The sequence below is a fragment of the Dipodomys merriami genome, unplaced genomic scaffold (genome assembly GCF_024711535.1).
Source record: "Dipodomys merriami isolate MVZ:Mamm:240054 unplaced genomic scaffold, mDipMer1.0.p SCAF_28, whole genome shotgun sequence".
In the NCBI taxonomy this organism is placed as follows: Eukaryota; Metazoa; Chordata; class Mammalia; order Rodentia; family Heteromyidae; genus Dipodomys; species Dipodomys merriami.
The window spans coordinates 12,752,497-12,767,736 of record NW_027204270.1 but is presented as its reverse complement, the minus strand read 5'-3'; the positions used below and the strand labels follow the sequence as shown (position 1 = coordinate 12,767,736).

General features: G+C 46.1%; 1 protein-coding gene across 1 annotated transcript; it reads right to left on the bottom strand.

The window, feature by feature from the left end:
* Positions 1 to 42: 42 nt before the first annotated feature.
* On the bottom strand, positions 43 to 12,581 carry Aunip (aurora kinase A and ninein interacting protein). Its single transcript, XM_070037594.1, has 3 exons — positions 12,414 to 12,581; positions 3,675 to 3,810; positions 43 to 1,087 (listed from the first exon to the last, which is right to left on the bottom strand). The coding sequence occupies exons 1-3, from the start codon at positions 12,489 to 12,491 to the stop codon at positions 210 to 212; spliced, it is 1,092 nt and encodes a 363-aa protein (XP_069893695.1). The 5' UTR covers positions 12,492 to 12,581; the 3' UTR covers positions 43 to 209.
* Between the last annotated feature and the right edge of the window lie 2,659 nt (positions 12,582 to 15,240).

Here is a 15,240-nt window from a genome sequence, read left to right as displayed (position 1 = left end):
CTTCCTGACGGAGAAGCATGATGCCAACCACACTGTCTCAAACAGTGGCACTGACTGCCTGCTTTATTTACACAAAGTGCTCAATAATGACAACAGCTTCATCCCATACCCACTTTCCTCCTAAACCCTCATCTGCCCCAACACCTCCACCTTACAAGATAACTTTCCTGCACCCTGCAATTTCAGGGCACCTTTAGAACCAAACCCCTTCATATAAGCATTTTAAACTGGTGCCTCATAACTTGGTTACCTTCAGAGTCCTGGGTAAAGAGCAAGCTGGGCTGCAGATGCAACTGAGTGGGCCCATCTTGGCACTGAGCTTTAGGGCTGTGAGGATGCTGCTCAGGACACTGCTCTAAACCCTGATTCCAGGCGTTGGTTACATCTTGAAAAGGAGCTCTGTCGTGGGCAATGACCCTCTGGCCTTGAGAGTCTTCAGTGAAAAGCTGACTCCAGGAGTCCTTGTCATGCTTTTCACTCTTCTGGGAAATTGCAGACGGAGAACAAGGACTTTGTTTCACTGATTCTGTATTTTCTTCTCCAATCAAAGATTCCCTGTAAGTTTGAAGGTTCTTACAGGCTTGCCTGTTTTCTTTAGCAGACAATTTCCTTTCTCGTTTTCCTTTGTCCAGAGGTTGATGACATTTCCCCCCGGGTGGGGTGGTATGTCCCTTAGTGCCCTGATAGTTGGTCTTAGATCCACGAAGCCTTTTCAGTTTGTGGGGAGAATCTCCCTTGCCCTCCTGTAGGTCTAGCAAACAAGAACTTTCCAAGTCCTGGGCAGAGGAAAAAGCCAATGACGCTTTACTCTCTCCAGCAGAGACAGGGGTTTCAGATTGGGGCAAAGACAGAACTGTCAAAAATGGAGTTCCCATACTGTTGGGGCCAGGAGTCTCAACGGACTGAGGAGAAAGTCTAGGTTCCTGGAGACCAGCAGGGGTTGAAGTGGCCAAAGGGAGTGCTACACAATCATCCTCTGAGCCCTGGATCAAACAGTCTAGATGGATTGTATCTTTCTTGGACTCTTCATTAATCTGACTTTTTATGTGAGATGAAACACTTCTCCGGTTACTGCCACTTGTCATTCCTAATAAAACAGGAGTGGACAAATATTACACTGGAGAAAAATTGCCCTGAGCAGGATTTTAGTTGTCTCTGAAATCAATACCAGCTATTCTACCACCTTGTGCTTTTATGCTCTTGAAATAATTCTGTAGCTGATCTTGTTTTAAATCTACTAATGATCTTTAAAAAAACAAAAACAAAAAAAAGCATAGTTCTTGGCAGGGTATAGTGATTCAAGCCTGTTAATCCCAGCTAGTCTGGATGCAGGGTTTAAGTCCAGCTAGGGTAAAAGTTACTGGGTACCCCATTTCAACAAATATACCAGACCTGGATACCATAGGTAACCAAGACCAGCCCCAGCCAAAACACACAAGACCCCATCAGAAAAATAACTAAAGCAAAATTGGGTTTAGAAGCATAACTTAAGTGATAGAGCCAAGTATGAGGCAGTACACCTGCTTAGCAAGCAGTCTAATAAGGCATATGATCAGGCTACATCCTATTTTTCTAGCTGTTTTTATTTCCGTGGTTAACAAGAGGGACAACAGTTTTGTTGTGTTTTTTGTTTTTTTTGCTATGGCTTCTACTAGTGATCCAGACAAATATTCTTGAATATTATGCCCTTAAAGAAACATGCTCTGGGTAGAGGTATAGCTCATGTAATAAAGTGTTTGCCCTAGCAAGCTCAAGGCCCTAAGTTCAAACCCCAGAAAACAAAACAAAAAAATACTCAGCACACACTAGTTTTATAAAGTCTCAAGGATCACATTTAACCATCCAACTCTGAAACATTTGGTAACAAGATGAAGGTTTCCCAACGTTTATTTCATGGGAACAAAAGTGAAGACATTAGGATACTACGTCAACTAGTGGGAAGAAAATTTTAGTCAGAAAACAGCTGAGCATGGTGGCTCACACCTATAATCCTAGCTAGTCAGGAGGCTGAGATCTGAGGATCCTGGTTTGAAGCCAGCCAGGCAGGAAAAGTCCATGAGATTGTTATCTCCAATTAACCACCAAAAAGCTAGAAGTAGACCTTCCATTGCTCAAGTGATAGAGTGCCAGCCTTGAGTGAAAAAGCTAAGGGACAGTACACAGGCAACAAGGTGAAACCAGAAGAAAGGAAAAAACGGAGGGAGGGAGGGAGAGAAGAAACAACAAATCTCTAGCTTTCCCAGTAAATCAGATATGGAATGGACCCTGTTCTGTCTTGTTTTTTGGGTTTTTTTGTCAGTTGTGGGGCCTGAACTCTGGGCCTGGGCACTGTCTCTCAGCTCTTTACCTCAAGGCTAGCACTCTACCACTTGAGCCACAGTGCCACTTCCGGCTTTTTCTACTCATGTGGTGCTGAGGAATCGAACCCAGGGCCTCAGGCATGCAACCTGTTCTGTCTTGAGGATGAAGGACATGGGATTTCCATTCCACCCATAATTACAAAAACAATCTCTTGATTTTCCTTTATTTTTTCAATAAGAGTTATACTACAAAAATGACTGTGTGAGGAAGTGGTGCTGTGGCTCAAGTGGTAGAGCACTTGCGTTGAGCTGAAGAGCTCAGGGATAGTGCCTAGGCCCAGAGTTCAAGCCCCACTACCGACAAAACCAAACAAATAACAACAACAAAAATGACTGTGTGAGACTTTGTAAGTGGAAATTTTTTTTTTGAAAAAACTATTCCCTTTTAATAAAAGGCAAAAGAAATGTTTGAAGGTTTTTTTTTTTGTGGAAGAGAGAATGCACATTAAAAGTTCATACAAACTGGGCACTGGTGGCTCACACCTATAATCCTAGCCATTCAGGAGGCTGAGATCCAAAGGATCCAAAGATCATGATTCAAAGCCAGCCCAAGGAGAGTTTATGAGACTCATCTCCAACAAACTACTCAGAAAAAAGCTGGAAGCGGTGCTGTGGCTCAAGTGGTAGACTGGTAGCCTTGAACAAAAAACAAAAAACTCAGGGACAACACTCAGGCCCTGAGTTCAAGTCCTAGGACCAGCACACACACACACACACAGAAGCAAAAATAGGACTGTGGTCCAGGCTGACCAGGTTAAAGAATATGGGGGGGAGGGGGGGGAGGGAGGGAGAGAGGTAAATCTATTCCAGAAAAATATATTTGTTTTTTTTTTTTTTTTTGGTCCGGTCCGGTCCGGTCTTGGGGCCTGAACTCTGGGCCTGGGCACTGTCCCTCAGCTCTTCAGCTCAAGGCTAGCGCTCTACCTCTTGAGCCACAGCGCCACTTCCGGCTTTTTTTCTTTTTGCTTATGTGATGCTGAGGAATCAAACCCAGGGCCTCAGGCATGCAAGGCAAGCGCTCTACCACTGAGCCACCTTCCCAGCCCCCAGAAAAGTATATTTGCAAATAGGTGTTTATATTTTAACATATACCCTTTATTTTAAAATATTTCCTTTAAATACACAATATTTTACGTCCCTGTACCACCACTACCACCAAATAAAATAAAAAAGACATAATTTCCTTTGTTTCATAATATCACAGGTCAGCCAAGTTTAACATAGTATACTAGCTTCATTGCATCTCATACATGTTCCAGAACACACTCCTTTTGCTTCCTGGATAAGGAAGTATTCCCAAATGGATTACCATACCTTGCTGCAAGGTGATGAAAGAAGCAATGCTGGTCTGCTGAGTCCCTGCAGACATTCTCTGAGTATGAGAAACATTAGGTTTTCTCTCTCTCGGAAAGAGTGTTAGTATTTTGTTGCCTGGTTTGATGAAATGTGTCTGAAAAGGGGGAGAAAAAAAAAATAGAACCTATTACTATTAAAAGAGCTGCCAAAAGCCAGGTGCTGGTGGTTCAACACCTGTAATCCTAGCTACTCAGGTGGCTGAGATCTGAGGATTGTGGGAAGCCAGCCCAGGCAGAAAAGTCGCCATGAGACTCTTACCTCCAATTTACCACTCAAACACTGGAAGTGCAGCTGTGGCTCAAAGTGGTAGAGTGCTAGCCTTGAGCAAAAGGGCTCAGGGACAGTGCCCAGGCTCTGAGTTCAAGCCCCATAACCACCACCAACAACAACAAAGCTGCCAAACAGGAGGAGTAAGCCAAACATCGGTGACTAGAACCACATTAGACCTCTGGGCTCCCTGCTCTGTAAGTAGTCTGTACACCAAGACTCCACGCCCCCCTCCCCCTTCCTGCCATCCTGATATTTTTCTCAGGAATCAAAATATTTCAACCATAGCTCAGTTTTCTGCTTTCCAAAAAAACTTAGTCAAGCTGACTAAAACATTTAAAAGAGGTCCAGAGATGATGCAATCTCCATTAGATTTAAGGCTCCTACATCAACAGGTGATACATTTTTAATGGTTATACTGTGGTTAAGAATGTGACCTTAGCCGGGCACCGGTGGCTCACGCCTGTAATCCTAGCTACTCAGGAGGCTGAGATCTGAGAATCTCGGTTCAAAGCCAGCCTGGGCAGGAAAGACCGTGAGACTCCTATCTCCAATAAACCACTAGAAAACCGGAAGTGGCGCTGTAGCTCAAGTGGTAGAGCGCTTGCCTTGAGCTGAAGAACTGAGGGACAGCGCCCAGGCCCAGTGTTCAAGCCCCATGACCGACAAAAAAAAAAAAAAAGAATGTGGCCTTAGCGGGGCACTGGTGGCTCACGCCTATAATCCTAGCTACTCAGGAGGCTGAGATCTGAGGATCCCAGTTCAAAGCCAGTCCAGGCAGGAAAGTCTGTGAGACTCTTATCTCCAATAAACCACTCAAAAACACGAAGTGGTGCTGTGGCTCAAGCGGTAGAGCGCTCACCTTGAGCTGAAGAGCCAAGGAGGGTGCCCAGGCCCAGAGTTCAAGCCCCACGACCAACCAAAACAAAACAAACAAACAAAAACAAAACAAAAAAAAAGGATTTGGCTTCAAGCTGGGCCCCGGTGGCTCAAGCCTGTAATCCTAGCTACTCAGGAGGCTGAGATCTGAGGATTGCGGTTCAAAGCCAGCCCAGGCAGAAAAGACTGTGAGACTCTTATCTCCAATAAACCACTAGAAAACCAGAAGTGGCGGCGCTGTAGCTCAAGCAGTAGACCACTCGCCTTGAGCTGAAGAGCTGAGGGAAAGTGCCCAGGCCTCAGAGTTCAAGCCCCACAACCAACCAAAAAAAAAAGAATGTGGCCTCAGTGCCACCGACACAGCTTGTGTTCAACTTAATCACAAAAAAAAAAAAGTACTTTAAGTGGTTAACAAAAGGAAGGAAATCTCAGCTATAAAATTAATAAATCAACTAGTATGGAACTTTCCCTTATATCACATACAACTAGAAAACTGGATTAAAAATACATTGAAAATGAAGTCTCAAGCCAGGTGCCATGACACACACCTCGAATGCTAGCTACTAAGGAGGCTGAGATTTGAGGACTATGGTTCAAATACTGCCCAAAAAGGATAGTCTATGAGACTCTTATCTCCAAATAACAACCAAAAAGCCAGAAGTGGGGGATTGGCACAATTTTTTTTTTTTAAAGGTGGCACTGGTGGTTCATACCTGTAATCCTAGCTACTTAGGAGGCTGAGATCTAAGGATCCTGTCCAGGCAGGAAAGTCCATACTCTTTTTTTTTTTTTTGGTCAATCATTGGGCCTGAACTCTGGGCCTGAATGCTATCCCTCAGCTCTTCAGCTCAAGGCTAACACTCTACCACTTGAACAACAGGGCCACTTCCAGCTTTTTTTTTCTGCTTGTGTGGTGCTAAGGATTCGAACACAGGGCCTCATGCATGCAAGGCAAGCACTCTAGCACTGAGCCACCTTCCCAGCCTGGAAAGTCCATACTCTGATCTCCAATAAACTACTAAGGTGGAAGTAGCAAGTAGCATTGTGGCTCAAGTGGTAGAGCTCTAGCCTTGAGCACAAAGAGGCTCAGGGACAATACCCAGGCCCTTGTTCAAGGCCCATGACTAGCAAAAACAAAGCAAGTTTCTTTAGATAAATAATAATAAAAAAGAAATCTCACTCTAGAGATGATCTGCTTATAGTCAATTCAAAGTGTCCTCTTTTCCTAACCTTTCCTATGACTTGCACCAAATAAATAATATATTTTGAAACAGTGGGTAACAGACATTACAGACCTGTGAGCCCCAACAAGCAGGTAAACAAGATGAGCTATGACATCCTAACTCTGTATCCAAGCACTTTCCAGATCATACTATACAACCAAGCAGAGCACTTCTTTAGGAACTGAGTAGACTGATATTGCATCTGGGGAAGCTGAGGTGACTGGGACTTACAGCTCAGAGACCTCCAGAAATCTGCAGAGAGCCTTCCAGTCCATTGCTGAATACAGAGTTACATATGTGTTTCCCAGAATTCTATAGGCCAGGCAGAATAAATAAAAATTGCAAACTGAACAACTCCCAGAGCTTGTACAAAGCCAAGTTCCTACTACCCAGAGCGGAGAAATGGTGAGCACCAGAAATGCTCCAAAGAAACATCCTTTAGTGACAGACCTAAACTAACTCTAGGGCAAAAACAAATTTCAAAGCTGCTTTAACAAAGCTTAAAAGCAATTTTGAAAATACCAAACTGAGTAGTACTTGCCAAAACAAACTTCCTTACTAAAGGCAACAAACCCAAATATAGAAATGTAACATTCCTAGCATGTACCAAATTACTAGCTGTGAAGAAACAACTATAATTACAGCAGAAGGACCAGTTAATGGAAACAGAGATGTCAGAGGCAACAGAGTTGGCAGACAACTTTAACAGTTAACTTAAAATTATGTCTATGCTTAAGAATTTAAAGGGAAATTAGTAAAATAAGGAAAATTTCTAAAGGGGGAATTTCACTAGTTAGGTTTATTGACAGTTTAGACACAGTAACAAACTATCCAAAATAAGAAAACCAAAAAAGATTAAAGTCTTAATCTGTGGGATATGAGGTATTCTTAATCATAGTCTCAAAAAAAGCAAGGAAAAGGCTGGAGGGGGACAATATATACTTAAGCTAATGGCCAAAAGTTTCCAAATTAGAAGTATAAGCAGTCATAACTACCTTCTTCAAAGGTAGATAATACAAGAACTGCATTCCACATGTCCTCCTTGCAGTAGGACTTTTCCCATCAAGTAGAGAGGTCCAATTTCCTTTCCTTAAACTGGGAAGTACTCCTTGACTACCTTAACCACTAACACGTGCTAGAAGCAATCCATGACATCCAAAACTAGAATGCCATGCCCTTCTGGTCTTGCTCTCTTGAACCTAGCCAACATGTTAAGAGAAAGCCAGAATTCACACATGGCTCTTTAAAAGGAACATATCCTAAATATGTGAAATAATGTGAATAATAGTTTAGCACCTTTATGCTGGATATTGGAATAGAGTGAGTGAAACAGATTCTTTCTGCCCTGGTAAAGTCTACCACCACTTCAGGGAGAAACTGATGGCTATTAAGAAATCGATTGCTTGTTTCACATATGCTAAGTCCTATAAGGGAACTTCAGATAACTACAGTAATCAGAAACAGACCTCAATTCACAAAACAATTGAAAACTTTTTATCAATCTGGCCATAAATGGCTGGAGTAGAAACAAGTTTCTTCCTTAGAAGACAACAATATAGTCCTGGGGATAGCTGAGCATGCCCAGGTCTTTAGGGACGGGCATTTACCTCAGTGGAATGTTAAAGACTTAGACAGGTCATCTGGAATGGAGAACTCAGGTACGAAGTCCTTTGGCTGATTATACACACTCAAAGACAGCCTCAATGTGTACTTTGTACAATATAAGAAAACCTGCCTAGTAGGCATAGTTCCTGCAGGACCAAACCACTTGGTAAGCATTAACTGTGGTATTAACAATTCTTGTTAATCATTAATAATTCTTAATTCTTAGTAAGATGCCCAGGGAGCTGAGCACCAGTGGCTCACTCCTGTAATGCTAGCTAGTCAGGAGGTTGAGATCTGAAGATCACAGTCCAATGCCAGCCCAGGCAGTAGTATGTGAGACTCATCTCCAAAAAACTGCTCAAAAAAATAAAATAAAAGCCACAAGTGGCTCAAGTAGTAGAGCACTAGCCTTGAGCAAAACAAGCTCAGAGACAGTGCCCAGACCCTCAGTTCAAGCCCCAGGACCAGAACACGTGCAAACACAAACAAACAAACACACACACCCCACACACAGAATGCCCTAAGAACCTAATTTACAATAAAAACTGATATTTATTTATTTATTTAGGTCAGTTGTGGGGCTTGAACTCTGGGCTCTTCCGCTCAAAGCAACTGCTCTACCACTTAAGCCCCTTCTGGTTTTCTAGGGGTTGATTGAAGAGTCTCACGGACTTTCCTGCCCAGACTGCCTTTGAACCACGATCTTCAGATGTAGCTAGGAGTACAGGCGCGAGCCACCAGTGTCCCAAGACTGATTCTTTGACCTATCATATGCATGCCTTTTGATTTTCTTTTTTCAAATGGTGAAAGGAAAAAGTCCCTGCTATTCTCGCTATCACAAGGTTTCCTTGTGATGATTTACAGAAAGTGACAACTTGTTGTTTGACTATTAAGTTCACCCTGAAAATATTAATTCCTATGCTTTGCTACACTTATCAAACAGATCAGGATCATATACATAATCCTCAGCTATGAGATTATTCTAACCTGCCTGTACAACTTGAATTCAGTTGGTCCCTCACTTATCACTTCTGATAATTTAGCTATAAGTTTGTGTTAGTTTTACTACAAAGGCAGGCTCCATCTTTTGAAGGGATAAGAACTGAGCCGGGTCCCAGTGGCTCATGACTGTAATCCTAGCTACTCAGGAGGCTGAGGTCTAAGGATCGTGGTTCAAAGTCAGCCTGGACAGAAAAGTCCATGAGACTCTTATCTCCAATTAACCCCCAGAAAACCAGAAGTGATGCCGTGGCTCAAGTGGTAGAGTGCTCCCCTTGAGGCAAAGAGCTGAGGGACAGTGTCCAGGCCCAGAGTTCAAGCCCCACAACCAACTAAAACAAACAAAAAATTGACATGTGTAGTCTTTTTTTTTTGATACTACGCTTGTACACATACGTACACATGTACAGACACACACAGTGGGTAGGGGGGGGAGAAAGGGGACAGTGAGCACAGGAAAGAGAGGGAGAGACCTAAGGGCCAATTCCTTTATAGTGGGTTCAGGGTGTCATCTAAACATGTTTCCCTTGGGGAGTTGTTTTTTGTTTGTTTGTTTGTTTTTTTGATCATGCATGGGCTTCAACTCAGAACCTGGGCCCTGCCCCTGAGCTCTTTGTTCAAGGCTAGCACTCTATTTTAGCTTCATTTCTGGGTTTTTTTTGCTGGTTAACTGGAGGTAAGTCTCATGGACTTTTCTACCCAGGCTAGCTTTGAACCACCATCCTCAGATCTCAGCCTCCTGAGTAGCTACGTTTACAGGCGTGAGCCACCAGCACTCAGCTCCTTGGGAAGTTTTCATTGGTGGGTTTAACACAAGCCGACATTAGTTCCAGGAGGTCACACAGTGACTGAGACAGTCTCATACCTGCATACTTGGTAAGGGTATGAGGGCCAGTGGAGCTGGTCAAACAGGCTGCCACACAGGAAGTGGTCATGAGGGAGCAGTGCATCAGCCTCTACCGGAACTGACCATATAGAGGAACTGGGAGTGTGGGGCTGGTGGACTAGGAATCATTTCAGTGGTGACTGACCCCTACTTCTGATATAGGAAAGTCCAGCTGATAATTAAAATGGCTTCCCAGGCACATACAACTGTAAGAAGTCACTACAACTGTAAGAAATCACTACAATACTGATAAATATTTGTTAATTTATGTCAGTAGCCCCTTACCAGTCTTACAGTACAGACCCTAACAGGGCTACTACTTCAGACTTCCTTATTTTCACTGCAGTTTCAATAAAACTTCCCTTTTTCAATATTTATCAGAAAGGAGGGAGGGAGATGTTAAGCACACTTTTTTTTTTTTTTTAAGACTCTGGGCTTGAGCGCTGTCCCTCAGCTCGTCAGCTCGAGGCTAGCGCTCTACCACTGGAGCCACAGCACCACTTCTGGCTTTTTCTGCTTATGTGGTGCTGAGGAATCAAACCCAGGGCCTCATGTATGCAAAGCAAGCACTCTACCATGGAGCCACCTTCCCAGCCCTAATCCAGCACACGTTTTAAACAGCCAAATTTACACTGTGAAGCTTAAAATCCTACCTGCCCTCTCACCAAAGTGAGAAAGAATAAACACTTAACTCAGACAAGAAAGTTCAGCCCAGGTGAATTAGCTCTCTCATTTATTTACTTGCTCACTCAATATTCATACTATCTGAAGGACTGCCTGGTAGAACTTGCATTCTAGTAGGAGGAAAACAAGTGAATAGGAAATTCATATACACAATATGTCAGAAGTGTGACAAGTGCTATGTAAAGCAAGATGTCAGGCACTAGTGGCTCACACCTGTAATCGTGACTACTCTGGAGGCTGAGATCTGAGGATCACGGTTTGAAGCCAGCCCACACATGAAAAGATCACAAGCTCCATATGTCCAATTAGTCACCAAAAAAAGCTAGAAGTGGAGATATGGCTCAAGTGGTAGAGTGCTAGTTTCAAGAAAAAACAGCTAAGAAAGACTGAGAGGCCCTGTGTTCCAGCCCCAGTACTGGTACACAAAAAAAAGTAGTGATGCCAAAAAAAAAAAAAAAGTGGGGAGGAAAGGAGTGATGGAATATGGAGTGTAGGATAAGGGAATGGTTATTTTATGGTGGTTAAGGGAAAGGTATTAATAAGAGGGTATCTGAACAAAGGAAAGACTAGAGCATGTAACTGACTAAACCCCACGCATTTTAAGCTTTGTGGTACAAAGTCCCAAGCAGAGGGTTGCTTCTCTCACAGCCAGGATGGCTGGAGCAGAGTGAAGCACAGTCAGGTTCACTGAAGTCTAAAAGGTACAAGAACAAATGGGTGGCCAGAGGAAGCTCATCGCCTTAAGAAGTGTCTGGTGATTCACTTTAACTATGAGCACAGTTAAAACGGGCTGAGAGGTGGGGACTATGCGTCAAGTGGCAGGATGCCTCTGTCTATCAAGTGCATGACTGAGTTCAAATCCAATACCAATTAAAAACAAAACAACAACCACAGAAAACACCAAAGATGTCTCTTTTCCCACACATGCACACACCAGCAAAAGGCACCTAAGCACCGGGAGAAGAATGGCACCCTAATGTGACGTCCATCCTTCAGAACTGTGAGAAAACAAACTATTACGCCATCCAGTCTATGGCATTTTGTTAGGGCAGCCTATGCTGACAATATTATTTCATGTACTGAGTACTATTCTACATGATGTAATACAGCAAGAGTAAAGCCACTCTATGAAAACATATAAATTGATCCATAAATCTGGCATAATGGGGTGAGTAGGCCTGTAACCCCAGCTGTTTGGGAAGTAGAAACAGGAGGATCATAGCTGGAGGCCAGCCCACACAAGTTAGGAAGAGGGTCTGGGGATGTGGCTCAGTGGTAGAGTTCTTGCCTAACAAGCATGAAGCCCTGGGTTCCATTCCGCCGCAGTACCATATAAGCAGAAAAAGCCAAAGTGGTGCTGTGGCTCAAGTGGCAGAGTGCTATCCTTGAGCAAAAGGTCAGGGACAGTGCCCAGCCCCTGGGTTAAAGCCTCAGGAGGGGTAGGGGAGATGGGGAATTCTATCTCAAAAGTAAGCTGGGTGTGGTAGAACACATCTATAATCCCAGCTACCTGGAAAGCAAAGTAGAAAGATAGTAAGATAGTAGTAGTACAAAGCCAGCCAGGACAAAGCACAAGACACTATCTGAAAGACAAACTAAAAAATCAACAAAGGATGTAACTCAAATGATAAGAGTACTTGCACGTCAAGCTTGAGGTCCTGAGTTCCATCCCCAGTACAGAGAAAGAAAGAAAATAAATGAAGACGGGCATCGGTGGCTCACGCCTGTAATCCTAGCTACTCGGGAGGCTGAGATCTGAGGATCGCGGTTCAAAGCCAGCCCGGGCAGGAAAGTCCGTGAGACTCTTATCTCCAATGAACTACCAGAAAACCGGAAGTGGTAGGGCTCAAGTGATAGAGCGGAAGTGCCCAGGCCCAGAGGTCAGGCCCCACGACCGACTGGAGAGGGGAGAGGAGGAAGGGGGGGAGGGGGAGGCAAGGGGGGAGGGGAGGGGAGGGGGGCCCCACTTGTACGTAGCACGGCCCTCCCCCGGCGGGGCTGCGTTCGCCGCGGCTTGCTCCAGCCTCCCCGACCCCCACGCAGCCGCCCCCGTCGTCCGTGCGCCCCAAAACTGTTACGGACACCGACTTCCGTCACCCCCAGGTGCCCCCCAAACTCCTCCCTCCTCCAGCCCCTCGACGCCGTCCCGCTCACCGGCGCTTTCCGCCTCTTCAGCGCCGCCGCGTCCAGCCACACGCCGCAGGCCTCTTCCTCCGGGCCTCTCCGCCTCATGGCGGCTGAGGAGACCGGCTGCGGCCCACGGGCTGCGGACGCCACAAGAACCGCCAGGGCCGGAGCCGGCAGAGTTTGGATTTGGCGCCAACGCGGGAGGTGGGAGCACGTCGCTGGCGTCGTGACGTAAGCGCCGCCTCTGGCAAGGCCCTGCCCCCTGCGTCGGAGCCGCCGGCGGCGAGCCCTTCGCGCACGCGCCGTTGGCGTCTCCGGGGTGGACCGGCTCTCGGAGGGGTTCTGGACGCCCTGCTTTGTGAATGGTTCCCCCGGACGGGCCAGGAGCCTCCTTTTGGTTTCGCTGAGTTGCCCAGGGCTTTGCTCTGCCCTCAGTGATTCCTCGCCACCATCCCCCTGGACCAGGGGCAGGGATGCCCCCTTCCCGAGCCGGGCGCGCCACGCTCCCGGGAGTAGTGACACGAAGTCACACCTCGGATTCGAGCCGGGCGCCGGGGCTCACGGCTGAGTGGCCCAGCCGCTCCGGAGGCTGAGATCAAAGCCAGCCCGGGCAGCAGAGTCCGGGAGACTCTGATTCCCCCATGAACCGCCGGAAAGCCGGAGGTGGCGCTCGCCTTGCGCTGGAGAGCGCAGGGACAGCGCCCAGGCCCCGAGTTCGAGACCCACGACCAGAAAAAAAAATCGGATTCACAAACCCGTCCTCCGCACGCGCCAGGCTCTGGGCTCCACCCCCAGCACGGAAACAAAAACCTCCCAGCAATTATTATGTAACCTTGGATCTTAGAGGATCAAATGAGGTAACATTTGTGAAGCTTCTACAAATTTTGAAGGCACTTCAAATACAAAATGCTGGTGTCCCACTGAGACACATCCTAGAATAGGATGTGGAGAAACACTATTCACTTAGAGGTTGGAGTTTTTGTTTTTAAAGAATATTAAAAGAAAAAGGCTGGGAATGTGGCTTAGTGGTAGAGTACTTGCCTAGCATGCACAAAGCCCTGGGTTCCATTCCTCAGTACCACATACACAGAAAAGGCCGGAAGTGGTGTTGTGGCTCAAGTGGTAGAGTGCTAGCCTTAAGCACAGAGAGACTCAGGGACAGTGCCTAGGCCATGAGCTTAAGTCCCAGGACTGGAAAAAAAGAGAGAGAGAGAAAGAAAAAGAAAGAAAGAAAGAAAGAAAGAAAGAAAGAAAGAAAGAAAGAAAGAAAGAAAGAAAGAAAGAAAGGAAGGAAGGAAGGAAGGAAGGAAGGAAGGAAGGAAGGGAAGGAAGAATGAAAAGCCATATGTTGGTGGCTCATGCCTGTAATCCTAACTACTCAGGAGGCTGAGATATGAGGATCAGTGTTCAATTAACCACCAGAACACCAGAAGTGGCACTGTGCTCGCCTTGAGTGAAAAAGTTGAGGGACAGAGTCAGGGCACCGAGTTAAAACCCTACAACTGACAATAAAAAAGAAAAAGAAATGGAGGGGGAGGATTCATTTATTGGTACTTGTTAAGGTTTTAAAGAGAGGCAGCTGAGTAAGAACACACCACACACGTGGTATTCAGGTAAAGGGTAGGTTTATTCATCATTCCAGCTGGCACCAGGCCATGTTGGCACTCCACACAGCTGGGAAAAGACTTGGGAAAGAGAGCGTCTGACCCTGGGCTAGGCATTATCTAGGGTGGGAACGGGGGGGGGGGGGGGGGGGGGGGGGAGGTGTGGCCACCTCGAATCCAAAGGTGACCTCTTCCAGGTGTGCCAGTTGCCTAGGAAACACAGGTATTGGGCGGAGACTTTGCTTGCCATCCAGGAGCGGACCTTACAGTACTGAAATTTGAACTTAGGCTTGTGCTTGTCAAATGCTCTAAAACTTGAGCCACATCTCCAACCCTAAATATTTTTTGGTTTGAGTCCTGGGGCTTGAACTCAGGGCCTGGGCACCGTGTGGTACTAAGGAATCAAACCCACGGCTTGGTGCATGCTAGGCAAGCACTCTACCTACCTACCAAGCCACATTCTTAGCCCCATAAGATTCTTATCTCCAAAATAACCAACAAAACATCTTGCTGGGCTAGAGGTGTGGCTCGTCTGTTTTGTTTTGAGTGGGTAGAGTACCAGTTAAACAAATAAGCTAAGCAATTGTGAGGCCCTGAGTTCAAACTCTAGTACCAGGAGAGAGGGTGGGGGTGGGGGGCAGACAAAGGCAAAAAGGAGCTTTTATCACAGTCACTTTATTGAATCCAGGAGTTCAGAGTTCAGACCACCCTCTGCTCCAGCCCCACAGAACAGCTCCTGCATCTCTGGGCTTTTGCACAAGATTTCCCTTCTGCCTGGAACACCCTTCTATTCTGCAAACTCCTACTCACCCTTCCTGACCCAATACCCCGAATGCCCCAGGCAGCATTGAGCATTCTTCCCAAGGTGCCTCCTTGGATGCTTCATTCCGGGTAAGCCCTTGTCATCCTGCCCTGATGCACTGACTAGAGGGCCAGGAAACAGAGTGATGACTGGTGCCATCAGGAACAAGGCAAATGGGACAGAAGCTGACACCACTGTGTGGGACAGAGACCAGAGCTAGGAGAATTGGGGAACACTGGGTGGTGACCGGGAGGATATGCACACAGGATGGGACTCCCTTACAATAGAGGGTGGGGGTCAACAATCCAGGCACATCTTTGACCCTGCTCCCTCTCCTCTCCTGAACTGTCATAGTGGTGGAGCCTCCCAGCTCCCATCTGATAGTAGCCTAAGTTTCACCTCCCACCTAGACAACCTGGAAGCCCCACCCTAGGATCCTGACCCAGGC